The sequence below is a fragment of the Pelmatolapia mariae genome, linkage group LG15 (assembly GCF_036321145.2).
Source record: "Pelmatolapia mariae isolate MD_Pm_ZW linkage group LG15, Pm_UMD_F_2, whole genome shotgun sequence".
NCBI classification, from domain to species: Eukaryota; Metazoa; Chordata; class Actinopteri; order Cichliformes; family Cichlidae; genus Pelmatolapia; species Pelmatolapia mariae.
This window is the reverse complement of record NC_086240.1, coordinates 1,031,405-1,057,530: the sequence shown is the minus strand read 5'-3', so window position 1 is coordinate 1,057,530 and position 26,126 is coordinate 1,031,405. Positions and strand designations below refer to the sequence as shown.

General features: G+C 47.9%; 2 protein-coding genes across 13 annotated transcripts in view; one reads left to right on the top strand and one right to left on the bottom strand.

Moving 5' to 3' along the window:
• The first annotated feature begins 257 nt into the window (after positions 1–257).
• Positions 258–19,448, top strand: fzd3a (frizzled class receptor 3a). 2 transcript variants are annotated; one of them, XM_063496532.1, is made up of 9 exons: positions 258–381; positions 1,363–1,929; positions 11,336–11,532; positions 12,681–13,143; positions 13,234–13,533; positions 13,958–14,209; positions 16,187–16,335; positions 17,780–18,037; positions 18,119–19,448. In XM_063496532.1, exons 2-9 carry the CDS (start codon positions 1,729–1,731, stop codon positions 18,375–18,377), a joined length of 2,079 nt encoding a protein of 692 aa, XP_063352602.1. In that variant the 5' UTR covers positions 258–381; positions 1,363–1,728; the 3' UTR covers positions 18,378–19,448. The 2 variants fall into 2 exon arrangements, with proteins under 2 accessions (XP_063352602.1, XP_063352601.1); XM_063496531.1 differs by having other exon boundaries at positions 17,627–18,037.
• A 47-nt stretch (positions 19,449–19,495) lies between these two features.
• cdc42bpab (CDC42 binding protein kinase alpha (DMPK-like) b) overlaps positions 19,496–26,126 on the bottom strand; it is a 68,525-nt gene continuing 61,894 nt past the window's right edge. For 6 of the 11 annotated variants that reach the window (XM_063496519.1, XM_063496522.1, XM_063496523.1 and 3 more), the window contains 7 exons: positions 25,838–25,922; positions 25,321–25,444; positions 24,959–25,076; positions 24,571–24,688; positions 24,317–24,474; positions 23,500–23,574; positions 19,496–22,274 (listed from right to left, as the gene is read on the bottom strand). In XM_063496519.1, coding sequence (XP_063352589.1) covers positions 22,143–22,274; positions 23,500–23,574; positions 24,317–24,474; positions 24,571–24,688; positions 24,959–25,076; positions 25,321–25,444; positions 25,838–25,922 — 810 coding nt within the window. In that variant the 3' untranslated portion in view covers positions 19,496–22,142. The remainder of the gene's footprint in view (positions 22,275–23,499; positions 23,575–24,316; positions 24,475–24,570; positions 24,689–24,958; positions 25,077–25,320; positions 25,445–25,837; positions 25,923–26,126) is intronic. The other 5 variants (XM_063496525.1, XM_063496529.1, XM_063496530.1 and 2 more) reach the window with 2 other exon arrangements.

Genomic DNA, 26,126 nt, shown 5'->3' with positions numbered 1-26,126 from the left:
ACTTTTATTGTTGAACTAAAAAAAAGTTTTTATATGTTGCAATAAATTGGGCCAACATCCGTGACTAAGGTGGCAAACAGCGTATCGCTTCTTTCATATGTATTCAGCTCGACTAAAGGTAACTGTAGTCGTGTTTTGGCTTCCACGAAGGCGGGCGTTTGTTGAAGAGGCTTTTAATTTGATAGTCCGTAGCGGAAGCCGTTAAAAAAGTCTCGCGCACTTGTCGCTCTGTGTAGAGGGGGGAGAGACGGGGAGGAGGACGGAGGAAGAGGACAAGAGGAGGAGAGGAGGGTGCTGGTGGAGGGACATTCAGTCATTGTTACCAACTCGAGGAGCGGCGAAGACCCCGCTTACTCCCCGAATTTTGCGGACAGCTTTCAGGTAAAGTTGCTTTGAATTCAGCCGGTGTGGAGGTGTTACTCAGAGACCACCACCTCCGCTGCCGCCCGGCTCGGTGCGGTGACTGATTGCACCGGTGCGGAGCGGTTACCGTGAGTCAGGATGAACTAACCGTCATCTTTTGTCTGCGCCGCGCCGCTTTCACGCTTCTCTCGGTTCAGGTCGCTCGTTTTTATTGCTGCGGGTCAGTTACAGCGGGAAAACACAACCGCGACGAGCCTCCGTGTAACGCTCGGTAGCTACACTCCCGTTTATGAGCAGCAATTAATGTCTGAGTCCCGGTGAGGAGCTATAGGAGGAGCCCGTTAGCGCTGACGCACAGGTAGGCTAATGGACGCGCTTGTGTCGCGTTAATAATGAAAGTTGAAGCGCAGCCCGGGTTAGACACCGGCAGGTGCGACGGAGCAGAGACCGTGTTTGACGTGTTGGTCGGGGGGAAAGGTGCGGGGCTGGGAAGGGTGTGTGCTGTAGCGATGGCTAAAAAATGTGCTCTATAAATAACAAATAACTTTAATAAATGACTTAAACAGTTTCTGAGCTGTGATTAGTCCAGATAACAGGGTAAAAATAATAATATTAATAATGGTCGGAGGTGTCTACCACCACAGCTACTATTACCACTATTATTACTACAGAAGTACTGCCGGACGCAGAGTAAATCTCTTCAGACTTGCCCTTTAAATGCTCGCTCATTTGCTTATTTATTCACTGGGTTTTTAATGATCTATTGCTGTTTAATAATGCATTTAATGTGGTCATTGATGGAACCCAGCCATAGTTAGTGACCTGAAAAGCAGTCACCCAGCCTCTTCAAACAGCCGTTTGTGTGCTGCTCCACTTACAATTAGTCCATTTTTTCAGTTAAAAGGTTTCCTTTTGGTTTGCACTTGTTGTAATTAATGGACCACTAAAGTCTAACCATTCACATTTACAAGCTGCTGTACTGTATTCTTCTGATTGCAGGCAGAGCATCGTTTCCACAGGGGGTCGTCGCTCATATTTCCTCCAGCATCATTGCCGTCTGTGAAGGCAGGAGACGGAGGAGTGTTTTCAGCATCTTAAAGGACCACAGCATCACTTAGGTGATGGAGGCCCTGTGACTCAGTGTAGTCATGGTGATGGATGCAGCCAACTTGGCCCTGTTGGATTACGCTGCCCAGCCCATGGTGTTTCTCTGTGATCTAACGAGGAGGAAAGGGCAAACAGATAGTCCTTAAGTCTGGTAATTTTTCCCACTTCCTGGTTAAAAGACCACGATGCTGACAGGGCTCGAGCCCTCTCCATGAGCCGTCATCTCCTGGGTCTTGCTTCTTTTTTCCTGTACGGATCATGGATCTCCTGTGGGTGCTTTCCGTGTCCATGCTGACCGTGTGTGTTGCCGTCCCCATGGATGCTGTGGCCGGGAGCCACAGTCTGTTCACCTGTGAGCCCATCATCCTGCGCATGTGTCAGGGGCTGCCCTACAACTCCACCTTCATGCCCAACGTCCTGAACCACTACGACCAGCAAACTGCTGCTCTCGCCATGGAGGTACGGTACATCGCTGCCATGTGATCTGAGAAAGACAAACTATCTATCTGTACACACACACACACACACAGTTATGGCGCTCAAACTCTGACAGCAGCAAAATTCATGCGATTCATTTTTTAAAAAAAATTGCTCTTCACTATATTCTAATAAATTTATAATTTAAAAAATAAAAATATGTTAATATAAAATTTACCCCCCCTCCAAAAAAAAAGAAACCAAAAAAACAGTCACACTCACACAACACAAAAGCTGTTAAATTAAAATAAAGGATAATCGAATATAATAGAATATATATTAAGCAATATGTACAAACTGTACAAAAAAGAAATATATATGTTTTTAACACAGTTTATATTGTTTTTTTAAATGTTATATTTTATTTCTAGATTTTTCATGGATGAAGCCACGCTGCCACAGTGTGTGGGATACGCTAACTTTGGATTTGAGACACAAATGCCTTTAATAGTTTTAATGTTTTTCAACATTTAAAATGAGTTTACATTTTGAAATACACATTTAAAAATGTTTATAAGCTTAAAAACATTTTGTAATTGACAGTGTAACAGGTGAGTAAAGCTGCTGTTAAAAAGGCTTAAATCCCTTCAAGAATTTGCACAAAATGCAAAAATTAGATTTATGCTGCATGTGAAATAGTATGTTACAGTACATGAACAGTGTTATATCTAAAGTTTATTGTATTATTATTTTAATCAAATCTGCCGGCCAGTTGCAGCTGTTCTAATCTGACTCCAAACTAAACAGAGCTGTGATAACTGCCTCACACAGTATATGAAAGAGTATCATGGAGGATTTCATATATGAGCTTCAGTTATTGTTGGATGAATCAGATCAGTCAGCCAGCAGCATGAAACAGTCCCTCATCTGAGAAGCTTCTTCAGCTCTCAGAGCTAACGGTGGAGATTCCCACATTTTCAGTCCGGACGCTTTTCTTTCTGAGACTACGATGACCTGGCTCACTGAGACGCTTCACACACAGCTGAAATTGTGCGCTTCAGAGTTTTTAGCTAACAGAGCTGCCTGGATGTAGTGAGCCACAGGTGATGCTTGCTGTAAATTCACTGTGTATTCAGCTGTACTCGTACCTGCACAGTCCTACGTCACACGGGAGCTGTTGGGTTAAAGCGCTGACTGATTTGAACGTTTGTGTTCTTGTTCTCATGGATTTGTTCTCTCAGCGTTTCTTCTAAAGATGAAATTGGAACCTTTTTGGTGATCGATTGTTTCACACACCATAGTTACTGTATGTTGGTTTCAGCCTTTCAGTTCTTCATTTAATGGAGTTGTGTTAATGCTCCGAATGGGACGGTCTGTTAAACAGGTTTGGATCTGAGCCGTGTGATATTTGTGAGTCCGGTCACTCGTGTTAGCAGCGTCTTCAGAGCCTGTTGGGTTTCCGGTCAGTGTCCACAGTGTTGATAATCTGCCTCCTTTCCTCAGTTGTTTCTCTGCGTTTTGACACAACGTTTTGAGAGCAGCAGCAGATTCATATGTATGTTATATATGTGAAACGAGTGGCACACTTTCTGCTCCCGTGGACACGAGCAGCTTAGATAGGTGTCAGCATGATCAGCTGTGTATTTGCAGCCTACTTAAATGTGGCCCCTCTAGCTGCTGAGGCTGGGAGCGTATTACCAAAACATTAAGCAGACAATGAAGGTTTAGTATTTGTCCCTTTGGGCCATGAGAACAGAGAATTATTAAAACACCAGCGATTTAACAGGGCGTGGTGTCCTGAGATGGTTTTGAACCGCACATCTGGCCTGTTGACAGACGAGAGCGATTTGCCACAACGTGTAGGCACATCAGCTGCTGCGCACCGCAGCTATTTTATATAACAGGCTTTGAGCAGTTAGTCAACCGAGTCGGGCTTTAAGGATACAGAGGTTCATTGTTTTTGGGTTGTGATTTCAGCCTCGTGGATAATCCACAGACTGACCATCCACAGCATCTCACTGTTGTCATGGCTGCTAAAAGATGGAGCACGGAGCAGATGCATCGCTTCATTAAGTTAATCCCGTCCTTTATGGCGGCCGATCCCTTGTGAAGTTCTGTCTGTCCAGTAATCACGGGCCAAACTGCTCTGTTGGCTCAGCTCTCTGCCTGTCTGTGTTTAGTTTATCGATTCCCCGCGTCATGCGCTCTTTGCTCCCTCTCTCTGCGTCACTTTAACCCTTCAACCTCGCCCGGCCCCACCCTGCCCGGCGTAGCGGATGTGCAGCGCTCTGCCGACCATCTGTGCCCGCTCCGGTTCACGGCGCTGTGTTAGACACACGCTGAGGAGAGATGGAGGGCGGGAGGAGCAGCGTAGCATGAGAATGGAGGTTACGTAACTTTAACGGGCCCTGCCCGGCTGTGGGAGCACGCAGCATCACAGCTGTGGTCACATTCGACCTCATGTTTGGGAAAGATGAAACTGGTGCCATGACCGTGCGCTCGTACCAGCACCTTTCTCGCTGTGCAGCGGTGCTTTCAAACATATTTCGAGGGAGGTTTCTGACGGTCGTTATTCACGTGTTCATTTCTCTGACTGATTGAATGTTACCAGCTGCATGTTGTTCGAGGCCAGGTTAGCTTTTTACGCCTAATCAGTGTGTGTGTGTTGCAGTGAAGCGAGAGAGGCGCTTCTGGTTTAGACGGTGTTCACTTTGATTGGTCATGGGTTCACAATTAAGTCTCTTTTAGTGCTTGTTTGGAAAACACACGGAAACCCAACAGGTTCCAAAACCACGGAGCCCAGTCTGGGCTCTTGTTTTCCAGATAACTCGCCCCAGATCCAGCTCATGGGAGAATTCAAAGCCTGTGAGACGTCGAGGGCAGCCAAATGAGAATTGACAGTTGATTTTAAAGAGAATTAGGTCCGCTGAATAGGCGTGATAAGGATGATGAATGCCTCGCACCGTGGAGAAACTGGGAGTTGGATGAGAACCAACGCCTGCCGTTCTTACAGTTTTTGTTCAAACCCCCTGAAGAGTCTTTGTGGATTCCCTTTTCATGTCTTGCTTTTTAAGTATTTTTTTGTTCAAGATTTTAGTGTTTTAGGAAAGTAGGACAATTTGTCACGATCTCATAAGAGACAAACTGTGAAAATGCACTTTAATGACTTTAGTTTCTGTGGTGTGTCAGAAGGTCTTTGCAGAGCTTTTCACAGACAGAATTTTCTGTTTTGCACATTTTGTATTTTATTTTCTACAGCTGTGAACAGAATGTAACACAAACCACCCAATTTGTTAAAATGGATTTTAATGTTCCCGTGTTCATCCTCACTCGATCCGTCACCGCTGACCGCCGTATGACCTCACAGCTGAAGTGGGACGGTGGCCTTGGGGCTCGGCTATTTCTGTGTCACAGTGATACTGTGCCACAGTCGCATAGCATAACTGAGAGCGTGGCGGATTTGACTGGCACCACAAAAAGAGAGAAAGGCCTGGGCCCAAATCCCCTCATTTAGAGATAGCTGCACACTGATGAATATGAAACAGTGTGGGCCCATCACAGCAAATCAATTACGCTGCTATGAACTGTCCTCGGCCTGCAGAGCAGATGGCGTGTGGTTCACCGCTCGGTGATGATCGTATTACTTTTCTTTAATTAAAGTCGTTTATAAATCCTGCTCTTCTGCATTTATGCATTGTTTTTAATGCTCTAGCTTCTCCTCTGAAAATGGCGTCCATTGCAACCTGCTGCAGAGTCTGGTTGGAGGGACTTTCCAGATCGCAGCTCCAGAGGAGAAGGACTACCAACACCAGCGTCAGGCTCAAACTGGTGGGCTTGGATCTTTTGTTAGGAGAAGATTTTCTCTAGAACGAAGGAGCTGAATGATACTGAGGCCTCAACAAAACCAAAGAATGTCAAAATAAGATGAACAAATGCTAAAACGAGTGCCCAGATATTCTTGGGGGAAGTTTGGCAGATATTATAACAGTGAAATATCAGTTTATGGCAAATCCAGCTCCTTTTGGTGGGTTTCTCTTATATTTAGCAGAAGCTTTCAAGCAGATAAGGGATGGAGCCGTGGCAGTGGCTTTCACAATGGTCGGAGTCATGTGACCGTCACGGCAAGGCCAGATGGACCACGCAACGGTCGGGGCCGACTGAAGATGTTAATTGCATTAGATTGATAACTGGGCTTGTTTACGTGAATCCAAAGCATCAAGATTAGGAGTCACTGCGTTGGGGAAATGTGCTCACTATAGTAGAAATTAGACACACTAGCAAGATTCCTTTTTCTAGGTTATCATAACCTTTGTTTTGTCTTTTGGGTTATTGCTTGTCGAATGAAGGGTCCACAGCTACACAAAGAATGATCAGCGGCTCAGACTCGCTCATTTCCTCCTCCTTAGATCAGCCTGTTGTCTCAGGTTTACAACAAGTGCAGATAAACTGTGTCGTGTTACAGACTGAAGAATAACCCAGATACTCCACCCCGCTCTGCCTGAATGGCTGTGGAAAGGAGAGCTAAGGTGTGTGTGTGTGTGTTAAACAGAGTACTTTTTTGTGCACTCTGGCACGTTTTAACAGGCTTATTATGTTAGTAAAGATGTATCCCAGCTGATCACACACACACAACATGGTCTGATAAACCCTACCCAGCGTGACCTGGCCTATAAAAGAGCCTCTTGTTTTATTTAATGTCCAACACTGTTTATTGGCAGTGGAGTGAATAAGAAGCACAGCAACCTCTGTGTGTGTGTGTGTGTGTGTGTGTGCGTGTGTGTGCGTGTGTGTGTGTGTGTGTGTGCGTGCGCGTGTGCGCGCGTGTGTGTGCGTGTGCGTGTGTGCGCGCGCGTGTGCGTGCGTTCTCAAACACTGTCTTAGGAGTGAACGACTCGGTCTGCCATCCGTCCTCTCTTGCTCACCCGGTCTCTCACCCTCCTCCCCCAGCTCTTTTGTCCTCCCCCTCCCCCTACACAAGGCTCACCCGTTGCCCAGGAAACGGTCCCAATTGTGCCGTTAACAAAAGGAGCGGAGGCTTTCTCGCCTCGCGGGAGGTGCTCCCCTCCGCCCTGCACCCTGACCTCCTCGAGCCCCGCTCTCCTCCCTCTTCGTCCTCCTCCTTCTCCTCCACCTCCGCTCCGGTGATGCATCACTCGTCACCATGGCGCTGAGCTTTGAAATTTAGAGAATTTGAACGGCAGCAGAGGAGAAAGGGGGATAAAGAGTGAGGGTAAAGGGGGGAGATGGGAAGAGAGGTGACTAGGAGATAATTTTTTTTAAAGGGCAAATCAACAAGAAGCAGTCGTCCACAGTGGGCGTCACTGTCAGCGATTCATCAGTCACACCATCTCAGCCTTTAACCTCCTAAGACCTGAACTCTTCCACGGCAGCATTTTTAATTTCTCTCTGATATTTGGGCTGATTGGACCTGATGAATGTAAAAACAAAGAATCACCAGATTTATTTTTTTTACCTGATTTTTGTTTCTAAGAAAAATGAGAGCCACATGTGAGGATATTCATTTTTAATTTAGATAAAACAGAGGCTGTATAACATCCTCATAAGTGGACATCAGGGCCTTGTAGAGCAAAATTTAGTACTTTGGTCTAGACAACCAGAAATGTGATGTCCACATATGTGGACGCCAGGTCCGAGGAGGTTAATGAAAACCATTAGGCATACTAGGCTGTATTCATAATTAATATATTAATCTTAGATAACAAAACATGCTGGATAGCGTCCGTACTGCAGAGGTGAAACTGAGGTCACGGCTGTTTTTCCCGGTTCTTCAAAGGCTGCTGTGTTTAAGATTAGAGGTTTAGCACAGAAATATGCAGAAATATGCAAATATGCACTTCACTACACCGTCCCAGGAAGGACGATTATTAGAGATGTTGCTCCTGTTCTTCGCCTCAGTTTGATGTGAGATCTGGTTATTGACTGTGAAAGCAAGCAGCGGTCACAGGAGGCTGACACACGTCAGAGTTATGAGAAGCTGCTGTGTGCTGATCACCAGAAAGACTGGAAACACCACCTTCTTTTTACTGGATAACAAAATAAACTCCACAGGCTCGAACTCTTTACCTCACACTGTGATCAGCACAGTATGGGAAAGTGCAGCTGCAGGACAGCGTGCAGGTCTCTGCTTCAGCATTAACAGCTGCGGGACGCCATCAGTCAGCGACGCTCACAGAAGCCTCGCTGTTGGCCCCGTTGACTGATCATCATGCTGACTCATAAGGTTTTTAAATGTTAACAAATGTGTTTCGGAGAGTCAGCAGAGTTTTTGTTTTTTAATAAGGAGGAGATTTATTTTTCTGGGCAGGTACAGAACAAGAAAACAGAAGAAAAAGAGATTTTAGGCCTGATGGTTATTATGGAGATAACGAAGGTTCGTTTTCTTAGAAAATTCAGAGCAGAAACCATCAGATTTAAAAACATGAGGAATATCCTGCTACCATCATTTTTTAAAATGAGGAAAAACAGTGATGGTGTTGCTAAATTTTAAAAGAACATTTTGGGCTCCTTGTGATCTTTTCTTGCATCCTTATGCAGGACAAAGCTGGCTCAGTCGTATCGGACGTGTCTACACTCTCCGTCTTTGTGTCACTTCTTTCCTTCTTTGTTTGTGTTTGACTGTCACAGATCTCACTGAGCGAGTTTTCAGCGTTACGGCAGCACTATTAGAATTACTCACAACAAAAACTGTGCAGCAGATCAGCCTCTTATATCTGCATTTATCCCCTCATTGGCTGTTTGTTGGCCTTGTTTTGGACTCCCAGAATGCACCATTTTTCGGCGACCGGCTGACACGTCTCCTCTGTGTGTGTTTCTAGAAGGACACATTATTCCACATTTTCAGAGATCAAAAATCCCATAACAAACTGCCATGAATCCATAATGACTGCAGCAGCAGGATGGAAGCTGAGATTACATTAGCATACCGCCGGCCCTCCAGGCTTTCAGCGTCCACAGAGTTGTGTATTACACGCTCGATTCTCCTTACATCGCTGACTCTGGGGAGGAAAACGGCACGACGAGCTTCTGGCCGATGGTTCACCAGCTGTTTCTGCTGTGGCCATTAACACTAAACCCTGTGGAGAGTGTGAGGGCTCCACAGGGTCTCGTGATGCTGCTGATTGTGTGGGCAGAGCTGTGACCGGCCATATGTACCATCCACTGGCTCAGTCCTGCTCTCAGTGGCTCACATGATGGGTCGACTGTCATAAAGAGGAGTTGCAGGAGGGTTAAAAGGGCAGGAGGGGGGACGAGGATGGAAGAGGAGTACAAAAATAGAAAAATGGAGAGATGATAGGAAGACAGATGAATGTGTTTTTTCTTTAGTAGATCATCCTGGTAGCCTATATAGTGATTCGGCTTTGGCCCTTGGCGTCTCCCTTTGTAGCGCCGTCCCGTGTGGTACATTGTGTTCTATGGAGCGCAGCAGTAGCCCACGGGAATCAAACGGGAGAGAAAGAGCGAAGATGCAAACTCACTTGCACTGCATTAGATCATGTTTGAGTGGTTTAGCCGTGTTTACAGGGCATCGCTGATGAAGTAATAGATGTCACAGGACTGCTCGCTGGCAGCAGCACGCAACGCGAGTCACAGGAGGGCCGATCACAAGAGTAGCGCCCGTTTCCCTCTCGTGGCGGCCGGCTACATTCAGGATTTTCTGCTGTTATTCCTCCAGAGAATAACCATCCTCCCTGTTGTACCTGACTATAGCTGTAACACGATCGTGGGGAAGCGCTGCAGCCGATACTAACAGTAATTGTTGTGGCAGCTCTGCTACACTGTAAGAGGTGACCAGCCACACAGGCCAAAGCTGTGGTGCACACAGAGGTTTCTGTCAGTGATGATCTGTGAGGACCATTCAGGGTTGTATCGTGAATCTGCAGTAACGGATCAGTTTTAAGGCGGATCGCGTTTGAAGCGCTCGTGTCATTACACGGTGGAGCTCGTGAAACGCGATGACTCCATTTGTGCACACCGTGGGCTGGATGGTTGAGCTCAGTCACGACAGGCGATGCTCTCAGAGAGCGTATGCTGTGCTGAGCTACGACTCGATCATAAATCTGCGTCATCGTGCCGTCTATCGCTGATCCCACGCAGCGCAAAGCCATCAACGCCAGGAAGAGCGATATGACCAAGGCGCTGACAAAAGCTGCACGGACGTGGCTGCTTTGTGCTGTGAGGGCCGAACACCCACTCTAATCCTTTTACAGAATCACGTCACGTGTGTGGCAGGCGAACATGCTGTCAGGAGACGGCGCCGTGTTGCAGACATACGATGGGAACAGTGTTTAAATCTGATTGCAGGTGACAAACAGAAAGTCCTGCGTCATCATCGCTTCTCTGACAGGTTTATCCCCAAACAGCCGGATTTGGACATGTCGCATTTTTATTGCTGTGTTTGCTAATCAGTGAAGGACAGAGGACGGCGAGCACGCCGACACAGCTGTCCAGTTTTGTGCGCGCACGCTTTGATTTTCTAAAATCTAAAATGTGACTGAAATCTGTTACATTTGTAATGCCAACAAGATTCTGATTGGTAGACACACACACGCACACACACACACACACACACACACAGGACATGTGGCGTTCTTTGCACTTTATTTAATATTGTGGAAGCTGCGTTGATTGGTTAAACATTAATATCCATTCCTCTAATAAACCCCCCTCCCCCCTCCCCTCCCTGTTCCTGTCTGTCACACGCAACTGTCTTTAAAATCTGGGGGAGGGCAGTGTGTGTGTCTGTGTGTGTGTGTGTGTGATTGACTTGGGTGTGGCTCCTTCTGTAACACACACACAAACACAAAAACTGCGTGTTTGGCTGTACTCACACACATGCATGGAAACTTCTGACTATTTGCATATTAGCAGCAGGACCCACGGATGCTTCCTGCACACACACTGTCTGTTGGCACAGTTCATGTGTGTGAGAGCATCATTGTGTCGGTCTGTGGGTGTGTGAACGTGAAGATAATACACTTCCTTGTGTTTGTGTAAGCATGCTGCCCCAGTGTGTCAGTCAGTCACAGCGTGGTCCTCCCTGCAACACAAAGGCCCTGTGTGTGTGTGTGTGTGTGTGTGTGTGTGTGTGTGTGTGTGTGTGTGTGTGTGTGCGTGTGTGTGCGCGTGCGAGTGCGTGCGTGTGTGTGCGCGTGCGAGTGCGTGCGTGTGTGTGCATGTGTGTGTGTGTGCGTGTGCGTGTGTGTGCTCTTCCTGTCTGGAGATTGTGGGATGAATAAAGGGGGAGCAGAATAATGATTGGGGTGGATTATTAGGAAAGGGGCTGGAGTTGTTTTTATGGACTCATCGCGAGCAAATGTCAGTGGACGTCCTCGGCTGGTGTCCTTGTGCCCTCTGTGGCTCACGTTCTGAAGGTGGAGTAATGCTCACGCTCCGCTGGCGTGTTTCTTCTTTCTGTCTCCACCTGCAGCCTTTCCATCCCATGGTGAACCTGCAGTGCTCCCCGGAGCTCAGGATGTTCCTGTGTGCGCTCTACGCCCCGGTTTGCACCGAGTACGGCCGGGTCACGCTGCCGTGTCGCCGCCTCTGTCTGCAGGCCAAGAGCGACTGCTACAAGCTGATGGACATGTTTGGTGTCAGCTGGCCAGAGGAGATGGACTGCAACAGGTTGGTGCAGCAGCGGCAGTCTCTTTACATCCCTGCTGGAGGGAGGAACGAGACCAGCAAACATCCTTAAAATGATTTATTTTCATTATAAAGTTAACTTTGATAACATTTGAATAAAGTTGCGTGACTGATCTGATGGTAGAGTCAGCGGTTTGCACTTGTAGCTCCCAAACCGCGCTCACCTTAGAAGCTTTTATGTTTCCCCGAGAAGGAGTTTGCTAACATGTGACTGTTCATAGTTTAAGGACAGTTTTTACTTCTTGCAGTTGCATTTATTCTTCAGTAATCACAAAAAATGTTTTATTTTCTGAAAATGATTGATTTAAAAAAAACGTTTTATTTCCTGTATTTTATTCTGTGGAAAAATCCGATTGGTTTGTTTTTGTTGAACACAGCTGACGTGGGAACAACAAAAACACAAAACATTTAAACCTTGTTTTCCAAACACACCTCACGGCTCAGAACTATTAACGACTTTTTATTAAGTTTAAAAAATATTGATAAGCGATAAGAAACCCCGCAGGGAGCAGAGGAGGTGATATGGTCCTCAGTGCCATCTTCATCTCCCTGTAAATGACATCATTCAGGTCCAAGCCACAGCATGTATGCTAATGCTGCCCCAGCTGCTGTGGCACACTGTACTGGGATCAGTTTGAGCAGACGGGGACCAGGAGACGCAGGCGTGTGTTTGATGCTCATGAGTCGCACTCGAGCACGTGTCTGTGTGTTGAAAGTGACGCATACATGTTAGTGGCTCTGACTTTTTAGGAAAAGACATGAAACGGACACGTTAAAGGGGAGCAGTGCACGTCTCAAAGTTTAGGGGGCATCATGAAACGGTAAACGGGGTCAATTAGCTTGTTTGTCATTAGCTTGTGTATATCCGTCCGTTGAGCTTACTCGCTGATAAAGTCACTAAGAAGAAAAAAGGCTTGAATGTGAACGTGTCTCAGACAAGTTTCAAGTGTCTGCAAACTAAACTTGTCCTTCACTCTGCACCTGTAGGACGACCGGGTGCTTGCCAGGTATAAAATGTTTATGAATTGTTATGACGGCGTGCACTATAACGCTGGCATCATGTGTCGCCTGTTGTTAAAGGCTCAACAGCTGAAACGAGCCCGAGGTCACCGCCTCTCGTCTGCTCTCAGGTTCCCAGACTGCGACGAGCCCTACCCCCGCCCCGTGGACCTCCTGTCCGGCTCGGACACGACCGAGTCTCCCATCTCCGTCCAGAGGGACTACGGCTTCTGGTGTCCTCGTGAGCTCAAGATCAGCCCCGAGCTCGGTTACTCCTTCATGGGGGTGCGAGACTGCTCTCCTCCGTGTCCCAACATGTACTTCACACGTGAAGAGCTGACGTTCGCCCGCTACTTCATCGGAGTCGTGTCCATCGTCTGCCTCTCTGCCACGCTCTTCACCTTCCTGACGTTCCTCATCGACGTGTCGCGATTCCGCTACCCGGAGCGCCCGATTATATTTTACGCCGTGTGCTACATGATGGTGTCCCTGGTGTTCTTCCTGGGCTTCCTGTTGGAGGACAAAGTTTCCTGTAATGCAGCTAGTCCTGGGAGGTTCAGGGCTTCGACCGTGACTCAGGGCTCCCATAATAAGGTCTGTCATTGGGCTTGAACCCTCCTGGTTTTCTCCTCCTTCCACACGTACAGATCGATACAGACTGTGTGTTTTTCTGTTCTTTGGCAGGCCTGCACTCTTCTCTTCATGGTGCTCTACTTCTTCACCGTGGCTGGCAGCGTGTGGTGGGTCATTTTAACCATTACCTGGTTCCTAGCTGCTGTTCCTAAGTGGGGCAGTGAGGCTATAGAGAAGAAGGCCCTCCTGTTCCACGCCTGCGCCTGGGGCATCCCCGGCGTCCTCACGGTGACTCTGCTCGCCATGAACAAGATCGAGGGAGACGGCATCAGTGGCGTTTGCTTCGTCGGGCTCTACAACTTAACAGCCCTGCGCTGGTTCCTGCTGGCCCCGCTGGGACTGGATGTAGTGGTGAGGAAGAGCGTGGCAGGAAGTCCTGTAACGTCCTTTTGTCGCTGTGTCTGTGCACCGAGACCGTCTCTAGTTCTTAAGTCTCCGTTTGCAAAACTGCTGGGACGAGAAAGACGTACGAGTCTGAGTAAAACCTGAATGCTTCAAAATAACCTGAAGATAAATTCATAATTTACAAAATACATGTTTTTGTTCTGTTTACCTTTGTTTTCATTTCTCTGTGTACAATTCTGAAAGAGTGTGTGTGTGTTTTAAATGTTTTTTGTAAGAACTGCAAACGAGAGCAGCTGCTGCTTCGCGCTGCACAGCGACTTGCACAGATTTCTCCGTTTATGTTGCAAATTGAATAAAATGAAAAACTTTTTTCTTCATTTATTGAATCATTGATCAGACCGTCAGTGTGACATCACATCTGTGTCTCCAGGTGGGCGTGGTCCTGCTGCTGGCAGGTATTGCTGCTCTTAACAGAGTCCGCATGGAGATCCCGCTGGAGAAGGAAAACCAGGAAAAGCTGGTGAAGTTCATGATTCGTATCGGCGTGTTCTCCGTGCTCTACCTGGTTCCACTGCTGACCGTTCTGGCCTGCTACCTTTATGAGAGCAGCTACAGGGCCGTCTGGGAGACCACCTGGGTCCAGGAGAAATGCAGAGACTACCACATCCCGTGTCCCTACCAGGTAAACTCCCAGAGTCACCGATTGGTAACGTTAAAAAAGCAAATAAATAACAAAGGATGGAGATGTTTGATCGTTTCACATACATGACTTATTACACATTGTGTTTGAGTTACATTATAAATCGCTGGTGCAACAATAATAATAATAATAATAATGATAATAATATCCTGAAATACAGAAAAAACCCAAAGAACACTGATTGATTCTTAGGTTCGAGTTCTTCACCGTTACACAAATCGAGGGATCAGGAGAGCTGATATAACCAGGCTGTGTGTTCATCACAGCATTGTGCACACACACACACACCTGCGATCGCTGGTATATATGAGACGATTTGGTAATGCATCTCAGCACTGCTGCGATGCTTCACAGAGCTGCGCTAGCCTCCAGCATCAGCACGCACAGCGGCGCTCCTCCCATACGGCCGTTAATAATTCAGACGTCTCTCGTTCTCTGTTCCTTCCACCAGCGATCACCTCCTGCCTCTGCACAGACGCTCTGTGTTGCAGAGGCAGACTGTTTACCGTCTGTGTTTCTGGCTGCGGTACGAGTGGAAGAGAAGTTTTAACTCTCAGGTTTGGATGTTGGCCTCTGATCCTTTTACCTCCAAGTGTCAGATAGAGCTCAGCCTTATGATGCCGTTAGCCACGGGAAGAGCTGCGTGTCCAGGACGCAGATGAGACGTTTGTGATGCAAAGTTGTGCTCTTAATCTGTCCTGTAAACACTGTGTGTGTGTGTGTGTGTGTGTGTGTGTGTGTGTGTGTGTGTGTGTGTGTGTGTGTGTGTGTGTGCACGCTCTCTGACTCACCACAGTGCACTACAGAGATGCTGCTAGGTGTAAAGATTTTTCAGTAGGCGTTCACACACGCGTGCATCAGCAGAAAGCTTCGACTGAACTATATTTATATCTCGAGAGTTCTCCCTGAGGCTGAGGCTCTGCAGAGCTCCTGAGAGATGCTCAGTGAGCTTACATGGCTGGACAGCTGTGTGGTCATACAGCCTGTAATGAGGATGCTGCCTGCAGTCATGCATCGAGTCTCTTATCTCTGTGCGGTAATGAGTTCTTCTGTGGATCCTGAGCCTCGAGGCTCTCCGCCCGGCCCGCTTATAACGAGGCCATCGTGACGACATCTGTGTGGACGGGAAGCAGGAGGAGAGACGGCAGGAAGCAGCACTCTGGTGACGAGACGGAGTGGGCCGGCTCTGTGCGCTTTCCTAAACTTCAGCTGGAAATAAATGACCTCGTTTTAACTGTGACTGAGGAAATCTCTCGTTTACACGCTGACAAACAACGTGCCTTATTAGAAGTTTGGGACGCTGCACTGTGAGGGCTGCCAGTATCTGCAGCTACAGACAGTTAGCTTAGCACGCATGTCTTTGGACTGTGTGAGGAAAGCTGCAGAAGTGCAGTCAAAAGTTTTTCTGCACCTGCATGGATGTAACTGCACTGCTACTTTACCTTTTATTGCTCGCTGTGTATTCACGTTTGACCCGATGGGATCATCCATCAGACAGAAGCCTCCACCTTTCACAGCAGCAGCGGCGTGTTGTGTGTTTGCACAGAAACAGGAGGAGGGTGCTGGTTGTCTGCTGTTAGTTAGAGATGGATGACACTGTGTTTATGCCCTCAGCAAGGTTCATCATCAGCAACAGTGATGATGTGGAGTGGAACACACACACACACACACACACACACACACACACACGCCTCTTAATGAGCTCGTTCATGCTGATATTTGCACACAGACTGACTGATGGGCTCCACGCTGCTGAACACTGATGATGATATACATGATATGTTTTTACTTCTGTGTTACGGTAACACCATAAATGTTATTAACTGCTTTACAAACCTCTGCTCTCAGAGGCCTGAGTCGATTTAGAGTCACTAATCTAACATGAACTGCAGGAGGAAACCTGTGAAGGCACGGGAGGGGTGTCACTGCACTAACTCCACCCTCTTCTGTTTGTTCCAGGTGGAGCAGACCAGTCACCCCGACCTGGTGTTGTTCCTCATAAAGTACCTGATGATGCTGATTGTAGGAATCCCCTCTGTGTTCTGGGTGGGCAGTAAGAAGACCTGCTTCGAGTGGGCCAGTTTCTTCCACGGCAAGAGACGTAAAGAGTACGTATGTGTCACACTGTGACGGCGTCTTTGTGGCTCAGGCTTCAAACTGATTTTGCTAAATATAAATAAGCTCACATAAGGTTTGTCCCAGTATTTACAACTCAAAGCGCTTCATCTCTCTGTGGTGATAATTAGATTTAGTTTTAACCTCAGAGCTTGTTCCAGCAGCCGACGGTGCTGTGGATGGCATAATCATTAAAAAAATGATGAAATAATAATAATTTTAAAAAGTATCCAAGTGTAGTTTGAATGAGACACACAGGGCGTGGCAGTAACATCAGCAAACTCCTGTATGTTCTCAAAATCCTCTTCAAAGCAAACGAATGGTCAACAATGAGACGTCTTTGTGAACAAGCAGGTGGCAACAGTAGGGAGGAAGAACTCGCTTTAACAGGAAGAAGCCTTCAGTACGACCACGCTCAGGGAGGGGCGGGGCCATCTGTAGCAGTGATGAGAAACTACAGGAGCAAGAAGACAACACACGGGGAGTCTCAGCAGGCTGACCCGATGGCAGCATCTGCTGGTCCAGCCCTGAAGGGGGGGTCTGCTGCACCCAAACTGGGAGCTGGTTCCACAGACGAGGGGCTGAAGGCTCAGTTTCCCATTCTACTTTTAAAAACCTGTAGGAAGCACAAGTAATCCAGCAGACTGAGAGCAAAGTGCTCCATCAGGATCATTTGGTGTTATAAGATCTGATTATTCAGGACTTGATATATAAGGAGAATTTAATTATAGATTTAACAGTGAAGAGACACTAATATTGGGGAAACAACACACAGACAGCAGACTGGAGTTTGGATTAAGTGCTGTAAATGTGGACTTCCTGTCTCTTCTTAATCTGTTCTGTATTCAATGGAGACACTAAACAAGGACTCGCGTTCTCTTCCCGAAACACATTTAGAGTTCAAACATTTTACAGCTTGGCAAACTGAAATGTTTCCACATTATACTGATTCAAATATTATTTTAAGGAGACCTGGATTTCATTTATTTTGTGTTGAGCGTGTACAGCAGCTGACGGGAGCTCGGCTCTTTCGGGGGAGCTGCTGACGCTCTGGAGCTCCTCAGACATGGTCCCAAAATAAACAAAAACATGTTTGCTTAGTTATCATGTTATAAATGCAGAGTGTGCAACTGTCTCACACACTTATTATTAAGCCTAATGTGAGGACATGCAGATGAGCACAGAGCTTAATGTGAACAGATCCTGATTTCAGTCCCTGCAGTGACGCTCTCTCTGAGGCTTTGTGAACACCTCCCCTGCACTCACCACTTCCCCTCCAAACAGAGCATTAACCCCCTCTCCCATTGCCTGCTCCACACATTCCTCAATCCTCTTCTACCACACCCACCGCCCCTCCACCTTCCCCCTCTCCCTCCCTTCTACCCTGCATCTTTCCCTGCCACCCCTCCCCTCCTCCTCTTCCTCCACCTGCTGCAGCGGGATGGTCAACGATAGCCGACAAGTGCTCCAGGAGCCCGACTTCACCCAGCTGCTCCTCAGGGATCCCAACACCCCCATTGTGAGGAAGTCACGGGGCACATCCACGCAAGGGACCTCCACCCACGCCTCTTCCACCCACCTGGCCATGCTGGACGAGCCGCCGAGCGCCAGCACCAGCCGAGCCGGCTCCGTGCGCAGCGCCCGCTCCAAGATGAGCAGCTACCACGGCAGCCTGCACCGCTCGCGAGACGGCAGGTGGGTTCCCACATCGCAGTCTTTCATTAATCCCGCCCACCCGCACAGCCCCGAGGCTCATTTCTGCTCCTCTCCATTTAGATACACGGCCTCCAGTTTCAGGGCCGCAGACGAGCGGCTGCCATATGGGAGCCTGCCTCGTCTAAACCACCAATCACAGTCCAGGCACTGCAGCACCAATCACCTCGACAGCCTGTCGCGGCACGGCTCCACCCAGAGGCTCGAGAACCAGTCGCGCCACAGCAGCATCAGGGACCTGAGCAGCGGGGCCACGGCGGTTCTCGGAGTGCCCAGAAACGGGATCCACAGAGTCCTGGAGGAGGATGGAGCGACTGCCTGAAGGGGTGGAGTCTGAGGAGGAGCAGAATGTTGACGAGCAGCCACTGTGATACGTTTGGGAGCTCAGAGCTGAAATAACGATGAAACAAATGCTGCCTCAGCTTAGTGACAGAGTCTGATTACAGAGGGGGGGCACGGGACAGAAATCTTTGCCTTAAACATCCTCACAGCTTTATGACGTAGCATCCCAGTGTGAATCACCCTCAGACTGATCTTAGCACAGTTTTTAAACTCCACCCAGTCAGGGAACGACTGAGCCAGACAACTACATGTGACCGACCGCACGACGCGGCTTACTTTGTATAAAAGGACTTCGATAATGGACACGAGACATTTGGAGCTCCGTCCTCTAGTCTTTAGTGTTTGGGAGGTTTTTTGGGGTGGGGGTGGGGCTTAGATTTCAAAGAGACTCATTACCCTTGTTCCATGTTTTCTTCTATTTATGAGGGGCAGCCAATCAGGAGAAAACTGGCCTAAATGGAGAAGAACTGAAACAACTGGTTTCAGTGAGAGGATGAAATGACTGAATCACAAAGTTCTCAGATCCATCCACAGCTTTTAGATCTCTGCTGAATCTGAACCTGCTATTCTGCACACGAAGGGATTTTTAAGTCTGCTGAACTTTCTAGAAAGTTTTAAAAGCTGGATTTTAGTGAGTGTTTTATTGCACCTGTGCAATAACGTATGGAACGATACAAGGAAATCATGTCAGTCTATGCTTTGCTGTTTTAAACCCAAGGGCTGAAATCCAGAATATAAATGCTGAATCCAAACTCCTGCCTTATGACTGCGAAGAGAACAAACCCAACAGAGGTGATGAAGCACAGATTTAATGACATGTGCAAAAAAGCTCAAGCAGATCACCAGCGCCCTTCATGGAGCTGTACGGACACAGCTGAACAAAGCTTACCTTCCCTTTCCGTCCGAACACGTTCGCTTTGAGCAGATTTACTCCGTCCTGTTTGCAAATGTGTCCTTAGAGCAACGTTTCCTCCAGAGGCAAAACATGTTCATAGATGTAAAAAGTGAATTCCTGTTGGTCATTTGTAATAAAGTTTCAAAAAAATCAAAAGCTTGTGATGTTTCCTGAGGAGAAATGAGCACACGGTAACACTGGAGTGTATTTGTAACAGCCCTCCGCTTTATTGAAATACATCGGAGTCGGGTTAATATAATGAGTTCTCCACGTAAGTGTGGCAGCCGCTTCCATACATTATTTTTGTTTTGACCTTACACCTTAAATATTTTTGTGCAAAAAAAGAATCTACATCAGCTGTAGTGGGTTATCCTCAGTAAAACACCCAAACCGTTCCAAAAAGAATAAAACGACAAACCGAAAACAAAAATGATTACATCTATAACATGCAAAACTGTACAAATTATTACAAAGCAATCCTAAAAAACAAAGTGGAATATGATATGAAAGAGCAAAACAATATAGAAGGTACTGGAGATAAGACCTCACTGAAATGTAAAGGCGTTTCCATTTCTTTAAATTGCGGCACTTCAGCCGTGAAGCCACCTGTCACCCATCGCCCAATACTCACGGCCGTCTCCACCCGGGTCCCTCACTCACTGCTGCCCATCCATCAAATGAATCAAACGCACCTCGATCACGCTCATCTGACTGAAAATTTGTTTCCTGAGTTTCCCCTTCTCGCTCTCTTTGAACCGGGACATCTAGGATCAGATTTTCTGCACAGTATTGGCCAAAAATGAAAAACAGACGCCGCCTGGCTAACACCAGCTCATCGTTCTGCAGATAAACTCGTCGCAGGAACGAAGGAGAGTCACTAGCTTAAAAAAAAAAGTCCTAAGATATTTGGAGTAAAACCAGCTGGGAGCTCTAAACCTCTCTCTTCAAATTAAAAAATAATAAAATAAAAATAATAACACCTGGAATGAGCTGTCTGCAGCTCTTTGCTGTGTTTCCACAGGGGGAATGACCACTGAAGAGTTTTCCCTTTCTGACAAACAGGACGAGTGGAATCACGTGGAGCGAGGCTAAAACCCTCTCTGTGGGTTCTTTGCACAGATAATGCCACGCCGCCGTGTCCCTCGGGACAAAATGCCTTTCAGTCTGCTTGGAAATCACAGGAGATGAACAGAGGTAACAGGTTTTTGGCTGTGAATGCCCTGCTCTGCAGCCAGAAGCTGCCACACCATTTCCCCCCTCTTCTATTTTTTTTAAAGGCCTTTCCACTCTGACAAAGGAAAAGTAAAGTAAAGTAGTGCCGTGGAGGCGGCTCAGAGCTCCGGCCCTGTTCAGTTCACACAACAACAACAGGCAGCACAGAGGTCATTTACTCCATCGCCTCCAGAACACAAACCCAGGTGTGACTTCCTCGCACTGTTTACATTCTCATTTTTTTAATCCCTCCTCTTACAAATTTTCACGAGTCATTAAAACATTCGTTGGAATGAGCAAAGTCGCAGCGTCGCCCTCTTTTGTCCGTATCTGGTGAAACGGAGCTCATCTCAGCGACCTTTCAAACACCGCCAACAGTCAGAGGAGCACAACAAGGCAACAACCGCCTGTGTGTGTGTGTGTGTGTGTGTGTGTGTGTGTGTGTGTGTGTGTGTGTGTACAGGCAGCAGTGCCGATACACAAGTCAGCTTCTTTTTTTTTTTTTCCACTCATCCCGTGGAGGGGAGGGATGCGCGCACACGCACACACACGTACGTCATAGAAACAACATGAAAACAAACAAATCTAAAATAAATCAGTAAAAACAAAAAAAGTGGTTTTAAAATGGCTTCGAGTGCGATACAACCCGGAATCACTCCAAACAAAAGCGGGAAAATAAAGGAGGAGTTTTCCGTCCCGTGTAGTTCTCTATAGTATTTTCCTTATCATATATTACTCTCTACTCTGAACCTATGTACATGACTGTGACGGGAGTTTTGGCTGGACAACGTGGAGCGTCTACGACGGAGGACGCGCACCCCTGATGATGTCGTTCGCTCTGAGGAACCGAATGAGTTTGTCGTGTGATGTGACAGGAGCCGCTGTTGGAGCTTTTTGCTGATGGTGGAAATTAAAAATGTTATAAAGTCACTGCACTTAGTAGCAGGAGCAAAAAATAAAAGTAATTCCTTTTTAAATTTTTTTGTTTTTTTTGCAGCACCCAGAGAGAAAGCAGGTGGTGGGGGGGGTTAAATCCACCCGTCTGCTTCGGCCACAAAGCAGCAGAGCTCCCTTTCCTCGTCTATGATTGATAAATAAATTAAAACACTGTCCCCCTGAATCCCGGCGGGTCCTATGTACAAGTACAAACCTTCTGCTCTCAATAATATTTCATCTTCTTTTTGGATTGCATCGTGACTTTTTAAGAGTCTCTCAGTGAATCTCGACAAGTTGACCAAAAAGAGCCAAAATGGGAGCTTCCTGTTCCCGCATCACCTGCCCAACATCACACACACCTTCTCTCTCTCTCTCTCTCTCACACTCACACACACACAAGCAAAACATCAGCACCCACATGTACACCACTGATAGTATTTGATAGCTTGTCCCTCGCTTTCTAGCGAGTGTTTCGGCCCCACTGTGGAAGAACGCTGAGACACAGTGCGGGGGGGGGTAAAGTGGGACAAATCTTCTTTGGGAGGGAGTGGTGAGCAGGAGGTGCAGTTCTCTGGGCAGTGAGGGAACAATATTCAAAAAAGGAAGAGTTGGAGAATTTGGAGTCCTGTGCTGTCGGTCGGTGGGTCGGTTGATGGGTCAGTCGGTGGGTGGGTGAGGGGGGTTGGATGGGCCGCTGGGGGCTCATGTGTCCCAGCCCATCCTTTCTGTGCTCTCCAAGGACAGGGACTTGGTCTTGTGTGGGGAGGCCGGGCTGGGAGGGCTGCTGAAGGTGGAGCTGTTGGAGGCCGTGGAGTGGCGCGGGGAGTCTGAATCCTGGAGGAAAGAGGGAAGAGTTGGAGAAATTAGACGATCCCTTCCACAAAGTAAACTGGGACGCGTACGACAGATGAAGCTGCGCCTCTGTCTGCTCCTAACAGCTACTGATGACGAGTGCTTGCTGCACATGCGCTGCTCATTAATCTGCTTTTTGTGACGGCGGGGCAGACAGGAAGTCAGACTGAGTGACGCTGACCCGCCCCCGCCTCGTCTTCCGCTTATGCAGATGAACGGCTCGATTGACCAGAAATGATCAGCTGAAGGAAAACAAACATGCAGGCAGGCCGAGCTGGTGGTGGGGGGAGGGTGTGTGTGTGTGTGGGGGGGGGGGCTTGCTTCACCCCTTTCACCCTTGTAGTGATGTACAGTGTGTGAGGCTCCTCCCAGCTCACTGATGTCCTGGGTGTTTCATACACTGTGTAATGTACGTTTCTTACAGTTCACCGATCCAATCGTCTATTTATATCCCATCTAAACACACCCCAGCTATAAAATACTAAAGAGCACAGTCACACTACGGCTACACGAAGCACAGCTGCATGAGTCAGTGTAGATGGGCAGCAAAGGCGCAGCTACACTGTGCTCCCGCCCACATCGACTAAACAGTGACCTGACACGCGTCACTCAAGCATGCACACTCTTGTTCTCTATCATGAGAGAATTTCTGGAGTTTTTTTTCCTTTGTGTGACGGCACAGTCTTATAACCAGGGGCCTCCTGGGTGGCACCACCAATACAACGATGGAACGGCAAACGAGGAAACATCATGCATTGAAAACTTGTGTGGATTATTAATGCCAAAATATTTATCTGTTTATTCAAGTTTGTGACATTGTTCCTTTACTCTGTATTCATTTCCCATCACCTGCTGATTAACCTGAGGTCTGGTTGTGCTCTAAGCTGACAGCTCCTGGTTAGGAAACATGGGCAGGCCATCGGGGGGCAGTATGGAAGCACACATGCTCTGTGATTAGCGATGGTGAAGCAGCGCCGCGTCACTCCATCGGCAACGAAAGGCGATGACACGAAGGCCAGATGGTGCAGCTGAGAGATGCAACAAACCAATCAGAGGCTGCTGATGTGACGGTGCTGAAATGGTGCAGCGAAGGGGGCCACAGACTCTCAGTGGTGTGTGTGTGTGTGTGTGTGTGTGTGTGTGTGTGTGTGTCTGATACACAGTGACACGGTGCTCTCAGTTGTGTGTTTGCAGCTGTTGACGTTACCTTCATCTTACTAAGCAGGGTCCTTAAAGCCCTTTTCAGATCGGGGGTCTTCTCCGACGGTGAGACTGCCTGCCACTGCAGAGGAGAGTTCAGACTCAGCGCCCAGCCCACAGACAACATGCTGGGGTGGGGAGGGATGAAGGAAAAGGGAGGGGGGACAGGCACGAAGCAGGGAACAGCTGAGTTAGGATGGAGGGAGGCGAGATGGGGCAGGATGGAGTTGACAACGTCCAATGGGAAGGGAGGACCAGCAGGGGGAATGACAAGGGGACTGGGGGGGGGGGGCAGACGTCGCCCATAACTTTTAATTTTTTCCTGTACTCTCGATCAGAGTCACTTCATGCGAGTGAAAACAACTTAGAAGTGATGTTGCCGGAAACCATTATGAGCGATGTTGCACCACCAGTGCCAGACTGGAGTCTGATTGGCTCTCATCCGACCTAAAAGAGCTAAAAGCAAGAATCATGGCAATAACGGTCTCTACTGACATCACAGGGAGCTAACACCTGCCGGAGCGATGGGATGAGGAGCGCGGCCTGCAGATGTCGGGATGCTCGTGACTGATGGAGGGAGGAGTTTTGTTCAAAGGGGAGTAAAGGCAGTTTCTGCTGATAATGTCTACCTGCTAAAAGTTCACAACAAGAAAACAACCGTCTCTATGTGGACTTCATACGAAGCTGATGTTTGATTGACATGATGTTGCAGGTTCGAGCCAACAGCCAGTAAAAACTGAGTTATTTAGTTAATGGCGAGGTTAGTTTGTTTGGACGAAACACTTTCTGTTTAATACTCAGAGTGAAGCTGCATGTTCACTGACCTCTCTGTCGAACTGTGAGAGCGGAGCATCACCGCAGTCCACCCCTCCGCCAGAGGACAGGGAGCTCTCGGAAGGAGAGGTCATGGTCTGGCGTTTGGACCCGTAGCTTCCCCCTGACAGCTCCCTGCGCAGAGCGCTGCCATTCTGCGAGGACGAGCCTGCAGAGACGAGAGGAGGCGGCGAACATGAAGCCACAGCATCTGACAGACGAACCTCTCCTGAACGTGAGCTCTAACACGACTGCCGGTACTCACGTATGCCCAGTCCGCTGCTGGCACTCATGGAGCGGCCCGGCTCGGCCCGGTTCTTGGTGATGGAGGGAATGCTGACGGAGCCGCTGAACCCCGCTCGGCTATCCTGAACACGGACGTTCTGGTTTAAACACGCAGAAAACACACACACACACACACACACACACACACACACACACAGAGTGCAGTGCGGGGGGAGAGGAGTGAGGAGGGTGCATGTAAACAACACACACACGCGCACGCACGGGGCAGAAAAACATGATGCACGCTCTCTACAGACACACAACTCAGGACCAGACAGTGTCAGTGTGAGGGTGAGGGGGCTTCAGTGTGTGAACACGTCAGGGATCGCACGCTCACAGGAAGCATGTTCGTGTGTATGCAGATGTACCATGGGCAGATCTTTCAGGATCTGGATCCCATCTCCTGGTCCCATGTGAGCCACGTGGTTGAAGTTGGTTGGATTGGAGATCAGTTTGTTCCTCATCTCGGGATCTCGCAGCATCTCTCTGGAATCACAGACACAGGATCAGAGCGTCAAAGAGAGCAAAGAGGTTTTTCACTTTTTCCTCCCTACAATGATGATGCTAATACAGCTGGTTCAGTTAAAAATATAGATCCACAACCATCGGGACCAGGCCATCATTCATCAGCATTAGAAAACAGCTCAGCGTGGTGAGAGCAGCTTTGGGGAAATAACGGTGAATTCTCCGAGAGCTCCTCGCAGCGAGTACAAAGCTTCAGGTAAACTACCTCCTCTGCTGAAGTCGCTCCTCTTCCGGCACTCTGAACGAGTAGCGTCTCTTGTTGTTCATGCTGCGCACCATCTGCTTCCGGCTGTTGTCTGACGTCTCCGGGACGACCAGCTCGTCGCCCTCTGAAAGATCAACAAAGATCATCGTTTGGCTGCTGATGCTGGACACAGATTAAAACCAGGAGGAAGATTCAAACTGGCAACAGAGAGGACTTTTTGTTTTTATGTGCGACTTCCTTTAACTTATTGCATGTCACGTGACGCAAACATCAGCTACTTCCATCTGTGAGGGTCGTGATGACATGTGGCCTAGCGCCGATTAACCTTTAAGTTTGCCACGCTGTAATTTGGTCTTATGCTGTTATATAAGCAGGTCACATCAGCTGGATCCTGACCTGCCACTACAGTAGTTTGCAGTTAATCCTACGCTTAATAATAAAGACATTTAACCGAAAAATGCTAAAAAGAGACTGAGAACGTATTCTTCACCTCACACGGCACAGAGAGCGATCTTACCGGCCATCTTGTTTCTAAAGTAGATAAGGCGCACGGTTTCCAGCCCCAGCAGGTTCAGAGAGCCGTCCACATTCAGAGGTCGCATCTGGAGGGCGAGCAGAGAAATCAGCAAATCTGCTAAGATTCAGACCAACTTGTGACCTGTGAGCTTTTAGTTTAGTCCCTGGAGTCACCGTACATACACACCACACACATCAGTGTTTAAAGCTGACTGATCTGTGCAGCCATCAAAGGTGAGACTGAGTTATTTCCAAAACTGCTGAAGCTTCAGTCACTTTCACACAGACAC